At 31.3% G+C, this 20,054-nt stretch overlaps 3 protein-coding genes across 4 annotated transcripts; 2 read left to right on the forward strand and 1 right to left on the reverse strand.

Moving 5' to 3' along the window:
• The first annotated feature begins 390 nt into the window (after positions 1–390).
• On the forward strand, positions 391–11,507 carry LOC144854291 (DNA mismatch repair protein Msh3-like). Its single transcript, XM_078712223.1, has 23 exons — positions 391–468; positions 957–1,125; positions 1,459–1,516; positions 1,923–2,248; positions 2,372–2,606; positions 2,930–3,057; positions 3,491–3,657; positions 3,987–4,117; positions 4,410–4,524; positions 5,047–5,131; positions 5,542–5,651; positions 5,892–6,024; positions 6,446–6,642; positions 6,917–7,085; positions 7,358–7,422; positions 7,611–7,727; positions 7,930–8,037; positions 8,334–8,448; positions 8,789–8,946; positions 9,352–9,538; positions 9,931–10,045; positions 10,538–10,709; positions 10,958–11,507. Exons 2-23 carry the CDS (start codon positions 973–975, stop codon positions 11,004–11,006), a joined length of 3,093 nt encoding a protein of 1,030 aa, XP_078568349.1. The 5' UTR covers positions 391–468; positions 957–972; the 3' UTR covers positions 11,007–11,507.
• Positions 11,508–12,370: 863 nt separating this feature from the next.
• On the reverse strand, positions 12,371–16,780 carry LOC144854346 (sorting nexin-24-like). 2 transcript variants are annotated; one of them, XM_078712298.1, is made up of 7 exons: positions 16,599–16,780; positions 16,162–16,245; positions 15,852–15,956; positions 15,443–15,522; positions 15,025–15,045; positions 12,862–12,891; positions 12,371–12,584 (listed from the first exon to the last, which is right to left on the reverse strand). In XM_078712298.1, the coding sequence occupies exons 1-7, from the start codon at positions 16,659–16,661 to the stop codon at positions 12,446–12,448; spliced, it is 522 nt and encodes a 173-aa protein (XP_078568424.1). In that variant the 5' UTR covers positions 16,662–16,780; the 3' UTR covers positions 12,371–12,445. The 2 variants fall into 2 exon arrangements, with proteins under 2 accessions (XP_078568424.1, XP_078568425.1); XM_078712299.1 differs by lacking the exon at positions 15,025–15,045 and having other exon boundaries at positions 16,599–16,779.
• A 234-nt stretch (positions 16,781–17,014) lies between these two features.
• Positions 17,015–19,281, forward strand: LOC144854343 (polyamine-modulated factor 1-like). The gene is made up of 5 exons (XM_078712295.1): positions 17,015–17,178; positions 17,384–17,480; positions 17,681–17,784; positions 18,307–18,505; positions 18,835–19,281. Exons 1-5 carry the CDS (start codon positions 17,045–17,047, stop codon positions 18,904–18,906), a joined length of 606 nt encoding a protein of 201 aa, XP_078568421.1. The 5' UTR covers positions 17,015–17,044; the 3' UTR covers positions 18,907–19,281.
• Positions 19,282–20,054: the final 773 nt, after the last annotated feature.

A 20,054-nucleotide genomic window follows, 5' to 3' on the forward strand; every position in this document is an offset into this window, starting at 1 on the left:
AAAAAAACATAAATGGCGGTACAGAAGGCTCCATCGTCATGACGTTGTGAATATACCTCTCAACTTCAAACTTTCCGCTTGTTGTCGCCATACCAATGAAAAGGTCAATGATCCTTAATTAAAAATCCAGACGCAATCACAAAAATCAAAATGCCTATTACGTATTAAAAATATTGTAATTATGTTCTGTTTGCTGATAAACAAGAATTACTTTATATATTATTAAAATCTATAAATATTTAAATTAAACTTGGTACATTTACTTTATTTAAAAAAAAATAAAAGACAGTTTTAAAAGTTTGTTTTTCTAAATAAAGTAGCTGGATAGAGACTACTAAAAATTAAAGGTCAACCACATGTCATGCATAGTCAAAACAAACTTTTTTTTGGCGAAAAGTGTAATGAGTCTTTTATCGATATAAAAAGTGTATTTTAGAACAAAATTATTTACACTGTCGATTGAAAAAAGTAAGAAAGTATTAGAGTATTATACTAAATGATTGAAATATGGCTACTACTCATACGGTAACGATGTATGATTATATGAGCCTAGGCTAGGCTATCTATCCCGGCTAGCTAGCCTTCTAGTAGTAGCCGCGTGGCTATATAGCCTGTATGGGTCCTCTTGGACTATAAAGGTCCCTCCTCATCTACAGTAGTGGCTAGGCTAAGAAAATTGTTTGTCAATTTGTGCGTTGCCTATTGAAATCCGTCAGGCAACTTAGTGTCTTCAAATCTCTCCTCAAAACCCACCTTTTTAATTTTCTAAATTTTTCTGTCTTTGTAAAGCGCATTGTTTTGAGGCTTTCAGCATAATGCGCTATATCAAGTACCAGTTATTATTGTTATTCATAAGCTGACCTCTGTTGAAGGGTTCTGGTTGTTCTTTTCATTCTTTGCTTGATTTTTTTCATAATTGATCATTTTGTTTTCATTATTTGTTCACAACTTCCAAGGTTAAACTAATTTGCAATGCCAAAGCAAAATCTATCTCGCTTTAAGTGTAATACAAAGAAGAAAACGCAGGTTACCATCTCAAAATTCTTTAGTCCATCTCAAAGTGATGAGGACACTGAGGAATGCGATAATGATAACACATCACCAAATACAAGCAAAAGAAAATCGGTAGGTATCGATCTATTTGCTATTTAGATTATTGTGCAAGAAATTATATTGTATTTAGAGTAGTTGTGTCATCAGTGAGATAATATACAATAGATATAATATTACAGAAACTATAGAAATATTATATTGAATAAACATTATATTAATTAGCCTAATATTATATTGAACATCTTTAAGACAAGTCTAGACAACTATTTTCGGCTAGAAATGGAATCTAATAGGCACTAGCCTAAACTATTTCCATCAAACATTAAGTTAAGTTAAATTAAAACAAATTCTTCAAATGGAACAATTTTAATATTTACTCCAAAATGCAATTTTTGTTCTCTTCAGGTAGAGGTTCAATCTCCGTTTTCAAAAAGGCTGAAACTTGGAACAAGTCAAAGTAAAGGTATAATTTTACACTGATTTAATATTGTTTACAGTATTTGTTTTGTCAATAAAAAAATGTTTATTGTAAAATATCTATAGAGAGCAGGAGCAGGCTATTATTTAGGTGTGGTGTGTTTAAAACAGTCAAACTCTTCTAATACCATAATGCCAGACATCCTTGGGCTAGCCTAATATTTCTGGTTTTCTGAAAGTGTGTTATTCCAAATGTTTTTTTAGTGGAAAAGACCAAATTTTGGACTTTTTGGAAGAACTTGCGGTTTTCAGAGATTCCAGTATTGGTGATTAATACTTTGTATTGGAGTCGACTGTATTAATATTAATCTTTTGGGTTGTACTTCCTTTCTTCCATCTAGTGCTTATTAAATAATTCAGTAAATGTGTTGTTATTATTATTAAATTAACAGAATCAGAAGATACAGAAAGTAACCATGTACAGCTTTCTAAATCAACCAAGAAGAAATTAAATTCCTTTTCCTTGAATAGCAAAGACAAACCAACTAGGGTTAGAACTACAGCAAAGCATCGAAAATCATTGGTTCGATCAGATAAGTTTACTAATATAAAAGACAGAGACTCTCAAGAAAAAGAGAAGAGGGGTAAGGATAAAAGTAGTAAGAGCCAGTACACCCCTCTGGAACAGCAATTTATTAAACTGAAAGCTGAACATAAAGATGCTTTACTTCTTGTTGAGTGTGGATACAAATATAAATTCTTTGGTGAAGATGCAGAGGTATAGTAACTCATAACATTTGTTTAATTTATCTGTGTACAATTCATTAATGTTAAATTTCATAATAATTTTAATGACAATTCAGAAATGAGTTTCTTGCACTGTAAATACAATTTCTTACAGATTGCAGCAAAGGAGCTCAACATTTTCTGCCACCTTGATCACAACTTTATGGTCGCAAGTATTCCAGTCCATCGACTGTTTGTCCATGCACGACGCTTGGTAGCCAAGGGTTATAAGGTTGGTGTGGTAAAACAGACAGAGACCGCGGCCTTGAAGGCAGCAAGCAGCAACCGCAATGCACCATTCACACGTGAACTGTCAGCAATGTATACAAAGTCTACTCTTGTTGGCGAAGATATCCTTTTGGCAGTTTAAATAATGAGAACTTGTAGATTATTTACATAGCTTATCTTGGTATTTTTATTCATTCAAAAACAGTAAAATACGATTTTCAGTCAATGAATGAATTGATGTATTTTGTATATTATAGTTGTAGAAAAATACATATTATATATCACAGAAACCTCACAGTGTAGAATACAAATAAATATATTCAATTAAAATGAATTATTTTAAAGCCTAAATAGGAGTGTCCAAAAAAAAAGAACTTCTACTATATTATAATAGTTGAACAATATTTGAAAAAAAATAGCATGTCTTTCTTGACTTCACCATTACATCTTGAACCAGGAAGTGGCTCTGCGGACTGCACTGCATCACCGCCCTCAACGTTTCTTATGTGTATATATGAAGTAGAAGAATCGAGTAAAGCACGAAAGACGAATAAGACAGCATTTGGAATTGTGGTAAGAACAACTGTTTCATTTTAGAATACTTGGGGGAAAATTAAGCAAGTAATTCTCAGCTTGGACTCAAACCCATGACCTCCAGATCACTAGCCTGGCATTCATACCTCTAGACCACTAAGATTAATTGATTTTTAACATGCAGTAATTATAATATATGTATTACTGCTGGTCTCACCCATACAAAATTGTTTACTTATAATACATAATAATAATAAAAATGTATGATATATATATGATAATAACAACTTTATTTAAAAGCGGATGCAACACTTGAATCACCAGATTGGCCGTTACTTATTATAAAACTATTTACACAAGTTATCATTTACAGTACATGATTAAAAAATATAAAAAAAAACAAAAAGAGACACAACTTCATAGCATACAAACCTACTGTATGCTCTATAATAAATGGCAATTTCTTCTGCAGGCTGTGCAACCGTCAACTGGTGAGCTTATTTATGATAACTTTGAAGATGATGTATCTAGGAGTGAATTGGACACAAGGCTACAGCACATCCAACCTGTTGAACTGATCCTGCCAGTAGAGCTGACAACTGCCACAGAGATGCAGTTAAATAGCATTGTACTAAATAGGTATGATTGATTATTGAACAAGTAGTCGAGTATTTGACAGTTGAACCGTAATCCATAGCCATGATATCAGCAAGGGTTTGCAGCTCACTCGACTCGAGGTGTATGTCCTCTCTGTGACATAAAGATGGTGGAGAATTTCAGATCCTATTTTGACACATTCAGTTGTAGCAAAGAAGTTCCCCTTTTGTTGGGACGAACAACTATGGGGGAAATTAAAAGGTCGCCCCAGTGCTAACAGTGTAATTTTGTACCCCTTGGTTTAGGAATAGATAGAGACAAAAAGTACAAATGGTTATTGCTATAATGTAGATATTTTGTTTAATTTTCAGTACAAAAGGAGATGATCGTATACGTGTAGAGCGTATTCCGAACGATAATTATGCATACGCAAGTGCATTGGAGGTGATCAAAGATTTTTACAAACATATAGACAAAAAAAACAATCAAAAAGGGAACAAAGGTTGGAATAGTTGTATTGCTTCTATGATTCTTTAATATATATATAATAGCCTAATTCTGGTTGTATGTTTTTGCATTAATTGTGACCGTAACATTTGTATAGCATGTATTTCTATAATATAATCATAATCAATGGTGTTTTACATTACAATGATTAAATTGTATATTTTGTTTGTTATTGACATAAAGTTTGCGGTACACCACATATATAAGTTCTGAAAAGAAACTGTTGAGTTTCTCGACTTTTCGATCAATATACTTTGATCGTCCTCAGTTCGTTATTGTTTATTCAGAAAGAAGTTCACTACATGATATGTTGAAGCTTCCAGATTCAGTAATCTCGTGCCTAGCGGTTGTCTTAACTTACCTCAAAGAGTTCAAGTTAGATCGTGTTTTGTCACTTACACAGTAAGACTGCCTTACAATTCAATACGTTTCCTAAAGCCCTGTCTACACTATCAAACTTACTGTGACAAAAAAATGTGATGTGCCCATATATAGACATGATGATGTCATATCATTACCATATTTGATCATATCACTACCATATTTGGCACATCACACTTCTTTTGTCAAACTAGTTTGATAGTGTAGACAGAGCTTAATTCAGAAAACATTTATTACTTTGGTGCCATTGCTTGTGGTATGTTTGAACCAACCGTGTCTATTGATTTTCAGAAATCAATACATTGATGACATCACAAATGCTTATTAAAATCTTGTCTGTATCTTCAATATAGGTCAAATATTAAATAGCGCTGCTTTTTACCAAGTATTACACTACTATCTTCCTAAATACTGATATTTCTTTAACAAATAATTACACAATTAAAATAATATGTAGTCATTTAGAGTAAAGCGCTAATAAAAACATTTTGTATATCACATCAAAGTTCATTTTGTTTGTAATCTTCTTGTTTTTATTGACAGCCAAATGAAGCCATTCAAGAGCAGTGTGGGTAATATGAAGCTAAATGCTTGTACTCTTCGCAACCTAGAAATTTTCCAAACTGAGGTATTTTCTTAAAAATGTAATGCTTTGTAAAGCTCTGTCTACACTATCAATCTAGTATGACAAAAAAGTGTGATATGCCCAAATTATGGTATTGATATGACATCATCATGTCCATATATGGGCACATCACTTTTTTTTCACATAAATTTGATAGTGTAGGCAAGGCTTAAAATAAATTACATTTATGTTTCATGACTTACATGTAGTTTAGCTTGGTGGTTAAGCTTGGTTAACATTACCAGGTTTTTTTTCTCATGATAAAAAACAACTCCACCCCAAAGAGCATTTAGCTTGTAAACATGATTGCCACCTTTGTGAATGATAGTGAAAGAACATGCCTAAATTGAGAATAATAATACTGCACTACTGTATTTTTTTAATCTGGTTTCTCTTTTTTATAATTCCTGCAGAAAGATAACAGCAGAAAAGGCAGCTTAATTTGGGTGTTGGATCATACATCAACCCTCTTTGGAGCTCGTCTACTAAAGAAGTGGGTATCAAATCCACTTACAAACATACAGTAAGGATTTTTCATTTTACTGCCTTTTATTGCGATATTAAACCTCTAACATGACCCAATTTAATGCTAGTAAAAGTTTCCGGTTTTGAATGGGGCATCTTTTTCAATTCCACAGATTTCCTCATTTTCAACATTTCTAAATTAATATCTAGTATATCACTGGGCAGTTTAGTGTTTAGAGTATATATATAATATAAATTCAGTCCACTTTGCAAATTGTATATGTATCGTTTTGTACAGATCTATAAGAGATAGACAGGATGCAATCTCAGAACTGATTGACTTTGACTCTCCAGTAGCAACAGCAGTAACCGGTATCCTCACTAAAACACCTGATCTTGAAAAGGGCCTTTGTTCTGTTTACCACAAAAAGGTAAAGTCACGTTTTGCATCTACTCATGTCAAAATTCCAGAATGATCGAAATCAAAACGGTGCTGGGTTTTGTCTACTAGCGTTCCTACTCCCAAAAGTCACCCATTCATAGAAGCACTAATGAAGAAAGTCTATCCGTGGTGACTATTAGAATGGTCCCGGGTATATTTTTTAATGGAAAACTCTACCAAAGAGACACTTTCCCATGACACAAACAAGAGGCAATATACAGTATGTTTTAACAATGTAGCCAACCTCTATTTAGTGGACATATAAAAGGGAAACTGTGTTAGGGTCAAAAGTTAATATGGATTTTACCATATACTAGTTGTATGTTCTATATGTTGATATAAAGTTTGCAGTACACCACGTATAAATTTTATATAATATAATAATAATATTTTATAAACAATTTTTTTAGTGTTCTACATCAGAATTCTACAATATTGTGAAATCCTTAAGTGGTATAGGTCAAAGTTTACATACCTTGACGAATACAAATAAGCATGAAACCTTGTCTATAAAGTCTGATCTACTGAGAAGGATCGTTACAGAGTTACCAAAACTACTAGAAAATATTGATGAGTTTTTAAATGCACTTCACGAGAAATCTGCCAAGTAAGATTTTTTTAACTTTGTATAGTTGTATCATTCAATTTGAATACCTAGCGTTCATACCTTTAGACTAATAAGCTCGTTCTGACAGCTAGGGTTAGATTCAAGCCATAGGAAGCACCAACCAGTCAGAGAGATCAGGTAATTGGAACTAAAGGAGGTTTCGGAAGTTGTTCTCAATGTACTGAGTAAACAGTATTGTGTCAGAATTGCTCTAAAACTAAACTACTTCACATTACAGTATCACAAAAAGTTCTTTTACTTATTTTTATAACAGAGAAGGTAATAAGACTACTTTATTTGTGGACACATCCAAATTTGAAGAGGTGAAGCAATGTGAAAATGACATGGATCAGGTTTACAAAGATTTGAAAAAACATCGCAGAGAAATCCGTGAAGAACTTGACAATCCTTCAGCAGACTATATAACTGTGTCTGGAAATGAAGTAAGGTTAAAGGTTAAATTTAATATATTTATGTATTGTGATTTATCTCCTTGATAAATATAATATAATGAAACTTATATAGTGCTATTTCGTAAAGATCAGAGTGCTGTCAGTGTGATAACCTATTAATAACAAAAAGGCCTATTTTTATATATATATATATATATTTTTCTTTACATTTGTTCTATTTTTTCAAAGGTAACAATATAGTTGTTTGCATATTATTACTACTAGATAATTTTATCGAATGAAATGTTATATTTATCTTTTAGTTTCTGATTGAGATTCGAAATAATAAACTAATGACAGTTCCAAGAGATTGGGAGAAAATAAGCAGGTGAACCGAAATTATTTACATATTTAAATATGAATCCATTTAAATGTTTACATAACCTTTTCTTTAGATTTTTGCTAAACTGTCTTCTGTTTGTTTTTGTCTGAGCACTTTTTCTAAACTTTACATATTGCATTATCTTTTTAATATTTTTTTTAAAAATTAATTGATTTTCTATTCTATTTTGTCAGCACAAAAGCAGTTTCAAGATTTCGTACTCCATTTGTTGTTGAAAAACATAAGTTACTATGCCAACTAAGAGAAACATTAGAAGCAGAATGCGCCAATGCTTGGATTGAGTTTCTTGAGTAAGTTTTCAATGAGTGAGTTTGGAACAAAATAAATATTGATGTTAGCCTTGCCTTCCAATCCTAATGTCCTAGCACTGACCTAGTGACTTCATGACTGTGTCTACTCCATCTACTGTATCCCAACAATTTGTTTGTTGTCTTTTGTCCACCAACAATTTCTAAATCATTTTCAAACATGATTTTTGTTTTCTTTTTTCAGTGAATTTTGTGAGAATTATTTTTCATATCAAAAAGCAGTACAACACCTAGCAACCTTAGATTGTTTGTTATCATTGGCAAGAATTTCAAGAAATGATGAATATTGCAGGTTGGACATTTGAAGTGGCTTTCAAAATTATATATATATCCACATTACAGTGATATTTTTCAGTTATTTCTGAATGAAAACCAAGATTGGAATAGAGCACTAACTTAAGCTCTGTCTGCACTATCAAACTTTATGTGATGTGCCCATATATGGACATGATGATGTCATATCACTACCATATTTGGCCATATCACTACCATATTTGGGCACATGACACTTTTTTTGTCAAACTAGATTTATTGTGTAGACAGAACTTTAGATGGTTGCCTTTAATTGAAATGGCTTTTTATTTTTAGGCCTGAAATAATTGACGGTCCTGCATACATTGAAATCAAGGAAGGACGTCACCCAGTGGTCAGTACTTTGCTGGACCAAGAAGAACAGTATGTGCCTAATGACACGTTGTTGGAGGTAAAGTTCACAATCAGGCAGGTTATGCATGGCGATAATGTTACATCTTTTTCTATTCACATTTAGTGAAATTGTTTGGTTTGTAAACTGTCAAAAAAAGGAATGTAAAGCTCTATCAAACTTAATGTGACAAAAACATGTGATGTGCCCATATATGGACATGATGATGTCATATCACCACCATATTTGAGCACATCACACTTTATTTGCCAAACTAGTTTGATAGTGTAGACAGAGCTTTAGTGTCTACAGGCTACAAAATGTTGGGTATCTTTCTCATTTACATAGGCTAAGAAATATAACTATACCGACTTACAAACAAGATATATTCACTTTTTAGGCTGATGCTAAACGCTGTATGCTAATAACAGGGCCTAACATGGGCGGTAAAAGTTCATACATACGCCAAGTAGCACTGATTGCTATCATGGCTCAGATTGGCTGTTATGTTCCAGCAGAGAAAGTCAAAATGTCCACAATTGATGCCATCCATACCAGGTAGGCTAGACGTTTGTGTTGCAAACTAATTTTTGGTACAAAAATAATATTTTGTTAACAATTTTTTTTATGGAAAAATGAAGTAAGTACAATAAAATGATTACAAATAGAAATATCTTGTATCTTATCTTGTATAAAGCTCTGTCTACACTATCAAACTTTTCTGACAAAAAAATGTGGTGTGCCTGAATATGGACATGATTATGTCATATCACTACCATATTTAAGCATATCACTACCATATTTGGGCAAATCACACTTTTTTTGTCAAACTAGTTTGATAGTGTAGACAGAGCTTAAGTAACCTGGAATTATAAGGCATAAAGTACGGAGCTTCTAAACTTCTAAAGTCAGAAGTTCCAGCATACAATATAATTGCACTATTATTGATAATTTAATTTACAGGATGGGTGCATCGGATGACATTTGCAGTCGGAGGTCAACCTTTATGGTCGAGTTACAGGAAGCGTCCAACATCCTTGCTCATGCTACCCCACGATCCCTTGTAATCATGGATGAGCTTGGGCGTGGTACAAGCACCAACGACGGTGTCGCTATTGCATTTGCTACAGCGCAGCATTTAATATCCGAGGTAAATACGATAAAACAAGCTAAAATAGGATGGTGAATAGTGATGATGTCACTAAGAATTTGTGTCTAATCATGGAAATTATTGCCCCATTGGTTTAATATGATTGTATACCCATAACAATCATAGACATGTTGACTTGCCATTTCCCTTAAGCGATCAGTGCAAGCGAGTTGACCAATGACAAGCCACTGTTCGAATAATCCATCGCTTGTGATTGGTCAAATCACTTACGTCCTTGCGTTGCGTCGTTAGTTGGAACCAAGCTTTATTGTAAACAATTCTGATTTATATTTTAAAGATATTTTTTCCTTTAAATTTTTTAATTTAATTGTAATTTAAATTAATCACATAGTAATTATATTTATTGAACAACATTTTTGTTTGCAATGTAGGTGAAATGTTTGACGTTGTTTGTGACACATTACGCGTCAATAGCTGAGTTGGAGGCGCTTCATTCAGGAGTAGCCGCAAATTATCACATGTCATTCCTTATTAGTAATGAACAAGGTACATTTGTATGTACAATTTACATTCATAGTGTAGGTGCACAGTGGCGGATCCAGGGCCTAAAAATGGAAAATTTTAGGTGACTTGGATCCTCCTGTTGGTTTTTAACTGTGAAATTTCAACCATTTAGAAGTCGATCATAGCTTTTGCACACATCAAAATTACCCTGCAGTGCTTGCATGAAACTGCCTCTAGGAGGCAAGAAAAGTTTAGGGGGTTATTAGGTTACCTTTAGCATTTCATTTTACAATTTTTAGACCCACTGTTTGGAGTAAACTTCATAAATATTGTTCAGTTTGTACGAAATTAGAAATTCTGTAAATTACTGCAAAGCTGCAAATTACCGATGTTTTTATAAAGCAAGTCTAACTGAAATAAACTGAGCTATGGCGGACACTGAGTCATTTTGCAAAACTTGGTCAACATATGTTTTTAAATTGTAATGTTAGTATTCTGATAACATTTTAATAATTCTATTATTATATTTAACAGATGATCAATCATCCAGCAATGAAACAGTCACATTTTTGTATCAATTAACCAAAGGGTCAGCAGGTAATAGCTATGGTTTGAACGTTGCCAGGTTAGCTGACATTCCGCATAAGTTAATAAAGAAAGCATTGGTTAAATCAAATGAAATGAAAAAAGCAATGGATAAGAAAAGGTTAGTATTTCATTTGTACAATGGTCACCCATCTTAACTAAATATAACAGAACTGTGATGTGTTAATAAAGTTTAAAGCTCTGTTTACTCTATCAAACTTTATGTGAAAAAAATGTGATGTACCCATATATGGACATGATGATGTCATATCACTACCATATTTGGGCACATCACACTAGTTTGATAGTGTAGACAGAGCTTAAGATGTGTTCTTACTTTATAATATCTACTTTAATTTTCTTCTTCAGCTCACTACTCAAGGAATTCCAGACAGTATGGTCAAGACCAGTAAAGTAAATTAACCTGTTCTACACTCTCAACATTTTAATATCCTTAAGTTTCTATTAAATTAGCTTGCCATTATGTTACATCTACTACCATATTTATTCGGAAAAATATGGTAATACAATATTTTCCAATTTAAATTTTATTTGTGAAGTCTATTGAAGGTGCCTCTTTAATGGTGATTTAGGCAGAATTATAAACCTTCTGTTTTAAGAGGGAATTGCTATTATTTTCACTGAACTATGCATGGTCTTCAACAGATTGTTTAACAAAAAAGTGTGATGTGCCCACAGTTTGGTACAGTAGTCTATAACTGTAGAGGCTTAATATTATGCCATTACGTATAACAATCTTTATAATTGGTACTGTACTTTAAACTGAGCTTTTATATTTGTAACCTTATTGGTTTTATTTAAAATGGTAAAAATGGTTTTTTTTAAATGGTTTTATTAAAAATGGTTTCAAGGAAGTATGTTTATGAATACATTTTAAAAGGGCTGTTTTTTTTAAAAATAAATAGATAAAAGAAACAAACTTGTTTGTTTGAAGAAAACATTTATTTGACATAAATAAAGTTGAATACAAATCTACATTAAAGTTGTGTGCACTATTTTGTACTGTATGTTATGATTTTCCTCTCTTTTGCATCTGAACACAAAAGCGAGTTTTATATTCAGTTAAAAGTGAACAATTTGTTATATAATAATAATCATCCATCCTGTTTAAATTGACTGACATTTGCTAGTGTAAAATTCACTATACTAGTAAAAAATTTATAGGAATAAACTTATGACTGCATTGGTTAGAAGTTTGAGTATTGATTAATATTTTGATAGACACATAGACAATATTTAATCTATAATTTATAAACATACATTATTAATAGAAATAATATATATATTAATAAAAGTAAATATAATTAAAATACTATACTACATAAGTATTTCTGAATATTGTAAAAGATCGCACACAAATAAATAAATTCTGATTATGAATACTTTTCAATCCGCAAATATTAGCACCAAGATCTAGATACCACGACTCATCTAATTCTTGTCCTCTGTGGGCCAATTGTACAGTGACATATTAGCAACATATTATCCCCAGTTACCAGGTTTATTGTTTGACTATAGTACTACCTTGGGCACAGACGGCTCTCCTAATACTGGACTCTCTGAAAATCTTATGGTTTAAAGGGTCCACAATTATACCAGAATTTCTAGAAAACCAGACATATTGGTATATTTATCTTTTAATTGGATTGCTGAAAACCAACATTTCTTTGTTTTTTATGAAGACAAAAACTGTATCTTGTATAACCGAAGTATATCCGTATTGGGAGAGTTGATTGTATAAGTTTTGTATTGCTCTTTGAAAACGCTATGAGAGGTACATGACGTCTTGAATAGTCAGGCTGGCAAGATTAAACAGAATATTCTTGAGAAAGTGCCTCAAGTTAGGGGCAGATTAAAGTCGTCTTCATATAGACCCTGTCTGACACCTTCAACTACAGAATCATGTAGTTCAGCTTCCATCACTAAGCTTAGGAACGGGTCCGTCTCAAACACCATAGTAGGCTGATGAGTAGATCTACAAATATAGGAATATCTTATTCATGAATATGTTTTAGTATTTGGGGAACTCTTAGCCAATAAAAAAAAAATATATTACTAATAATATTACAAAACATACATAGTAACGTATGTTAGTACATTGATTATTCTATTTAAAATAGGTTTAAAATATAATATTGAAAAATAAGAATTACATTTCTTATCATATAAAATATTTTTGGTCAGTTTTTTTCCCACATTAAAAAGTTATCAACAAAATTGCCTACAAATCCTTTTGTATAATAAATACTCACATTGGTTCTTGGTCGATGTCATCTAGAGAACTGACAAATAAAAGACAATAAAGAAATATTAATCAGGTTTTATTGCTTCACCAGAATAGTATTTTTAAACAAATTTACCTTTAACAGAATTCCTATACATTAACAAAAGAACTTCCAGAATATGTGGTGGGTATTTTGACATCTAAAGATCAAAATGGTTCTTTGATTTTGGGTCAACTCGCTTACCCATGTTCTTAAGTTCAAATCCTGTGTCTGCAGCCAACACTATAATTTTTTATAATGGGATAAAAGTGCCATTAACTAAGAATGGGGACTATAATTATTACAAATTATATGTTGAGTTTTAATTCTTTTATTCAACACTGCTGTGAATTTTTAATGGATGAAGAAAGCATTTGAAACATTTCAGTGACATGCAGATTTTTTTTGGTAATAATATAATATAAATTTGCTTTTCTATATTCTTTTTGCTATATTTTTTATTTAATTTTTATTGAAGTTTTGCTAATTTTTAGAAGATATTCAACTATAACAATACAAAACATTAAAAAATATAAATTTTACAGTAAACATCTGAAAACATGGAAAGAACATGCAGTTATATAAATGACTTATAATTACATAGTATAGTAATAATAATATATAGGTTTTGTATATATTATATTTTCTCATTCTCACAGATTTCCTCATCTTTATCGTTTCAAATTAATTAATTAAATTTCAGTATATCACCGGGCGGTTAGAATTATTGTTCTTTGCCTAATGTGTTTAATTCTCACAGATTTCCTCATCTTTATCGTTTCAAATTAATTAATTAAATTTCAGTATATCACCGGGCGGTTTAGAATTAATGTTCTTTGCCTACTGTGTTTATATATATATATATATATATATATATAGGTTTTGTATTTAAGAATGAATGTAATTCAGTAAGTAACCAAAACAAAACCTTTTTATAAACTTTTCTATAAAAAGTAAAAAACAAATGTTTTTTCTAAGTATAAGTTTAAAAACAAAATTATATATAATCAATATTATAAATTGTATCCCAATGATTAGTGCCATATCTACAGGTAATGGTTAAATTCTACGTCTCTATTTGCACTTTCAATCCAAAATTAAACAGACCAAGTGAGCATGCACTTTACCTAAAATTAAATGTATTTAAATAACATTTATACCCACTTCAATCAGTGATTATTTTCTATGTGCAACTATATTGTACACTCTCTCTTAAGCTCTGTCTACACTATCAAACTAGTTTGACAAAAAAATGTGATGTGCCCAAATATGGTAGTGATATGACATGTCTATATATGGGCACATCAAATGTTTTTGTCACATAAAGTTTGATAGTGTAGACAGAGCTTTACATGCAGTGCCATTCAAGGATTCTTTGACAAGATAATTCATATACTGTACTAATAAAATGTGTGAACAGGCATCAGGGTCGTGGACTAAATATAGATGTTGTGTAACAGGGCTATATATATAATTATAAGCTATGCCTAAACGATCTTTTCTCTAACAGAGTAAATAAGCCAATCTTTAGTTTAGCAAAACCCATTCGAGTTAAAGTTACATCGGATGTACCTTAAGTACTCTTAACCCTTGTGTGTGTGAACATGACTAAATCTATTTGTGAGCATCCATCTAAAGTGCTGGTACTAAGGTGTGTGAATATAGTTTAAGTTAAAACATAAAAAAAACCTTAAAATGAATTACAATCAGACTCAAGAAAATTTAAATTGTTTTTTTTGGGGGGTTATTTTTTATGGCTTTTTCAATCAAATTTCTAACCCTTTGAGCTCAACAGAAAATATTTTTTTTATTTGAACAGTAAATTGTGGTGTCCCTGTGTTCAGATAATCTTTTAAGTACTTTTTTAATTTGATTAGTAAATGGTAACTAACGTTAACTAACGCAAGCTGATTATAAACTCAATGACATTCTAAATCCTCAACGGAAAATGCATACACAACGGTAAAGTAGTCCCAATTGATCGCGTGGCATGCCAACTGTGACAATTTTTTTCATCATGAGTCTGACTTTAAATCATACTAGCAACAAAAATTAAGCCCCAATATAAGTTGTTGTTTGAAAGCACAAAAATTATAACTAAACACAAACAGAACGCAAATCTAAACATTGAATTACTACACAGGTCCTTACCAAACCATCCTAGGGGCAGCGCTGCAAAAAAGTAAGCATATTTTAAATAATATTACAATATTTTTCATGAAAAAAATGTTGAAAAATTACTAGTATAGTAAGTAATACAGAGAAATATCAGGAGACATTATGAAAGCATGGCCAAACAATTATATGCAGGGAGCTAGGAAAATATTTTTGCATAGAGGGTCCTATTAGGTTTAGGCATCACATATTTATAGTGAACAAGCATTTTTTTGCTTTTAGACAAACAAAACATTGTTAGGATTTTTTTGTATTTCATATAAAAAAAAATTGGAAGAATTCACACCTTTTTTAACAATGATTACAGAACTATCACTAGAGGCTAATTTAATCATTCAAATGTAAAACTAAAAGAACAATAAATACATTTTAAATTTAGAATAAATGAACTTACTCATAACTCGCTGTTTTAAAATTCTTGACTCGTAAAAATGTGAGTAAAGACCTAGGGACTAAATCTCTATCCAAAATACCCTGAAATAAAATGAATAACGACCTTAATACATTAAAAAAAATAAAAATTGTCAGCATAATAAATAAGGTTAAATTATATTTTGTTGAACAAAAGCATGGTTAAATGTGTAAAGCTTGGTTCCCACTAGGACGTAAGCACAATGCAAGAGAGTTGACCAATGACAAGCGACTGTTTGAATTATCCATTGCTTGTGATTGGTCAAACACTTACATCCTTGCATTGCATCTGGTTATTTAAATTTCATTCTAATTTATAAATATCAGTTAATAAATTATGAGTATAAGAAGATTTCAGAAAGTCTGGGCCAGCATATTATCTATTGAATTACCTGTATATAACCTTCTAACAATGTTCTTCTTTGTTCAAGACCCTTGTTTGATAATTGTCGCACTTTCTTTGGTGGAAATTCTGGTGTTTCAATTGTTTTCTTTAGCTAAATAATAAAAAACACAAATTATTATTGTTTTTAAAAGAGGCAATAAATGATGAAGATGTGATAAAATGTGATACTATTTAATGATAAATAATTATAAAACAATTTAAAATATTAAATAAAAAACTGAATTATGTTTACACTATAATCTTCATTTTTTTCAATTGAAAAAATAAACTTTTAAATTTATATATTTGATCTTTACCTGCTTATGAAGTGCATGGAACTCTCGATATCGTTTCTCAATAAAGTGTGTTCGCCCACCCACTAGTACATTAATTTGATATACCTACAGAACAGGGAGGAAATATTTTGTTCACGTATTGTATGGCTATATTAATTATTATTATATTTAAATCTACTACTATTACTAATTTAATATAATTAAATATAATTATTAATTAATTATAATAATTAATATACGTTTAAAATTATTATAAAAAGACAAACGAAAGCAACAAACTATATGAAAAAAACGGATATGATTCATCAAATCGTGACACATTTAGTTAGACTAGCTAGGCCCACTTTATTATCTGTTTCAAGCATGTTCGTCAATCACAGTTACACTGAACCAATCGCAGTCCCCTACCAGCCAGTCAGCTAGAGACTAGGCCTAGCTAGTCTAACCATTATACTTACTGTATACGGCTTTTCATCCTCTTCAGAAATTTGTTTGAAGCTTGGGACAGTAACATGAATCATTTTGAATAATTTATTTATTATTCATTCTTATTAATCTCTATTAATTCCTTAATTTTAAACAGTTATTTCCAACTAACTCCAATCCTCCAACAATCCGGCCGCCGAGAGTTGTCAAAAAAAATCCAATAATCTAGTATGGCGCGTCAATAAGGCATAAACAAAATCAAATGTTATTTTAAATGTCTTTTTTAAATCACTAAAAAAAAAAGTCACAGAAAAACAAGACAGGGATGATAGACTTTAGAGAACCAATCAATCGAAAAACAAATCGACAAATTTCTGGTCAAAAATTGTAGCAACTGTAGGCCTACTAACACACATTTAGCTGATTATTTTTGCTCTTGTAACGCGCCATAACAACGTTCAATGTTTACAAAACAAAAATGGCGGACAGTTCAAATTCCGACTGTGCAAGTTCTTCAAAACAAGCGAATAAAAGCACTACAGATGGCATTCATATGATTCATTTGAGAGAAGCACTTGGTAAAACAGTAAACAAATGTTTGGAATCGGCAAGGTATGAAAAAACATTATGGTTTTTAGGTAGGCGTAAAAGGCTAGGTCTAGCCTAGGACCTAGGCTAGACCTAGGCTAGGTCGAATAATTGATTGTACCTGAGTGAGCTTGGCAACGTGCCTGGCTGGCCCGCTGGTGTTGTGTCGGTTATGTTGGCCTAGACTTACATAGCGGCGCCGCTAATTTGCATTTTTTGTTTGTTGTAGGTACAAAACATTTGCAAAGCATTATAAATTTGCAAATGAGAAGGCGTTGAGGAGTATTGTTTCACAATTTGTAGAAAATCTCAAATCAACTATACAGGTAATTTATAATATTTTAATAATAAATGTCTGTCTTCAATCTTTCCCAAACATTATTATAATTATTATTATTAATATTATTGTTATGATTTATAATTAATTATACATTTGTCTTAAATATTGTACTGTAATTTTATCTAGGATGTGAAAGTGTAATGTATAATAATTAATAATAATATGCACTTTTGTTTTTTTATTTAGAGTGAATTGGAATTAATGATAGAAGAAGAGAATTTGTTACCATTATTTAATGAACTTGATGATTTAATCAATGATATACCAACAGATCGTCAACAACCAGCATGGTAAGTAAGGGTGAAAAAGAAGGAATTTTTTTATTGAAAATAAATAAAGTAGATTATATCCTTTGGGAGACCCCTATTCAGGGAAAACTCTAGTGTAAATGGAACACTTCCTGTAAAACGATTAAAGTCAATATAGGATTTAACATTACGACCAACCCCTACTCAGAGGACACTTTGTTGTGTCTTAATAATAAATAAATTATGCATAAATACTGTTTTAATAAGTGCTGTAATGGAATAAAAATTTGATGGGATTCCAAAATAGTATTGGCACATGCCTTTCCTCTGGTCAAGGTGGGCACTGGACGAGAAAAGCCCTTGATCAACGTTAGGACCAATTAAGGTGCTTTAAACAGTCCTGGCTTAGTTTCATCCATCATTCAGATGAATAATGTAAGACTAACTGACATTGTCGTTCACAACAGACGTCGGCGGCCATAAACTCATTAGTACCCAACAATGGTATAGTGTATCTAATTATGCTGCTAACTACTAACTTTTGATCGAATTACACTTTGACAGGAGACCAAGTGGAAATCCGGATACTGATGTAAGGAATCACAGAATGCAACCAAAATTAAAAGAGAAGGAAAGGCTGGTGAAGTTACTTCAACAGCATGAAGAGGAAAATAAAAGATTAAAAGAAGCATTAAAACCTAGGAAAAGACAGCTTGTCGATACACAACAGAAACTAAACAAGAAATTCAAATCATTTGAAACTGTGAGATTCTTTTCATTTTATTACCTTCAGTTATTTTAGTACAGTACAATTATGTATGGAAACAAAAACTGTATGTAAAACATAATGATATAATAAATCAGATTGATGTTAAGTTAATGGCTATGGCTACTTCTAAGTATTCAAATATATTAAAATTACTTTATTGCAGCATTTAAAACATTATAAAGTTCTTTACTGGTTGGTTTTCCACATGGAATACTTTATTTATTTATTTTTTTTATGTCTTTTGTGAGATTCACTCACATTTATTTCATTCCTTACAATTGATGAAGTACTATTTAAAACTTCTTTTTACAATTATTTTTTAGGCTGCAAAAGCGTGCAACAAAATTCCAATGAAAGATGTTCAAAAAACAGTCAACCATCTGTCACAGTCATAAGCTATTCAATTGAAAGTGACTCATCGAATGAGAATGTTAATAACCCATCCAGCCAAGTAGATTTACTATGCACTACCAAGTTAAGATACTTCACAGAAAAAGATGAACAAATGCTTGTTGAAATGTACAGTTTTACAATATTGTTACAATGTTGTTTACAAATTGTTTTATTGTGCAGGGTACAGAATTTTGTGTTTTAATACTATTTACGATAAACCTAAACTAGATAACACTAGTTTAACAATAGGAGGAAATAAACAAAAGGAGTTTAACAATAGGAGGAAATTGTTTTATTGCGCAAGAGTACAGAATTTTCTGTTTTAATACTATTTACGATAAACTAAAACTAGATAACACTAGTTTAACAATAGGAGGAAATAAACAAAAGGAGTTTAACAATAGGAGGACATTGTTTTATTGCGCAAGAGTACAGAATTTTCTGTTTTAATAGTACTGTATTTACTATAAATAATGTATACATCACATATTTCTTTTGTTTGTTTTATAAAAAGAAATAAAATATTAACAAACTATAAATTGTAAATTATTTGTTTTACTGTTTTAAATAAATGATATTCTCATTACCAGAGCAGATGAAGCCCACCCCTATATTAAACATTAAAACACCTTTAGGACACTCATGTTCACGGGATACCACCCCCTATTAAGTGGACTATTTTTGTAACGAACCAGGGAAAATATTATTTGATACTACAGCCAACTCCAATTAGGGAGACTCACTTTGGACACCCCTAAAGGGACAATGTGTTGGGTTTTAAATGTGTCACAATTACATGGTTCTACTGTTCTATTTTATGTTTTTAAATAAAAATTGGAATGGAATTTTAATTTAACTAGAATAAAAAATCTGCAATAAAACGCCGACATGTATCTTGATTTTGACGAGGTACAGACGCATAGCGTCTTTTAAAATAAATAGCGCCCTCAATATAAACATCCCTGTAGAGATTCAGAGGGTATAAGGTCTACCTTCACGCTATAGCAACAGTACAACAAAGTAAATAGGGGTGTACTTGTTGGTATAGTACTGCATAGTATACATCCATACATTGTTTCTTGTGTTCGTCTAAAATATTCCTTATTTATATGATAGTATAAATATTTATTTAATGTATTGAATACATTGA

The sequence above is a fragment of the Antedon bifida genome, chromosome 10, assembly GCF_963402885.1.
Source record: "Antedon bifida chromosome 10, ecAntBifi1.1, whole genome shotgun sequence".
NCBI lineage: Eukaryota > Metazoa > Echinodermata > Crinoidea > Comatulida > Antedonidae > Antedon > Antedon bifida.

Bases quoted from the DNA above. Each gene is read 5' to 3' on its own strand.
- LOC144854346 (XM_078712298.1), bottom strand. From the start codon at position 16,661: ATGATTCATGTTACTGTCCCAAGCTTCAAACAAATTTCTGAAGAGGAT. The intron at 16,246-16,598 runs GTAAGTATAATG...CCTGTTCTGTAG, and splicing joins AGGATGAAAAGCCGTATACA to GTATATCAAATTAATGTACT. The intron at 12,585-12,861 runs GTGAGTATTTAT...CTATATTTGTAG, and splicing joins GACATCGACCAAGAACCAAT to ATCTACTCATCAGCCTACTA.
- LOC144854343 (XM_078712295.1), top strand. From the start codon at position 17,045: ATGGCGGACAGTTCAAATTCCGACTGTGCAAGTTCTTCAAAACAAGCG. The intron at 17,481-17,680 runs GTAATTTATAAT...TTTTTTATTTAG, and splicing joins ATCTCAAATCAACTATACAG to AGTGAATTGGAATTAATGAT. The intron at 17,785-18,306 runs GTAAGTAAGGGT...ACACTTTGACAG, and splicing joins GATCGTCAACAACCAGCATG to GAGACCAAGTGGAAATCCGG.
- LOC144854291 (XM_078712223.1), top strand. From the start codon at position 973: ATGCCAAAGCAAAATCTATCTCGCTTTAAGTGTAATACAAAGAAGAAA. The intron at 3,058-3,490 runs GTAAGAACAACT...TTTCTTCTGCAG, and splicing joins AGACAGCATTTGGAATTGTG to GCTGTGCAACCGTCAACTGG. The intron at 6,025-6,445 runs GTAAAGTCACGT...CAATTTTTTTAG, and splicing joins GTTCTGTTTACCACAAAAAG to TGTTCTACATCAGAATTCTA.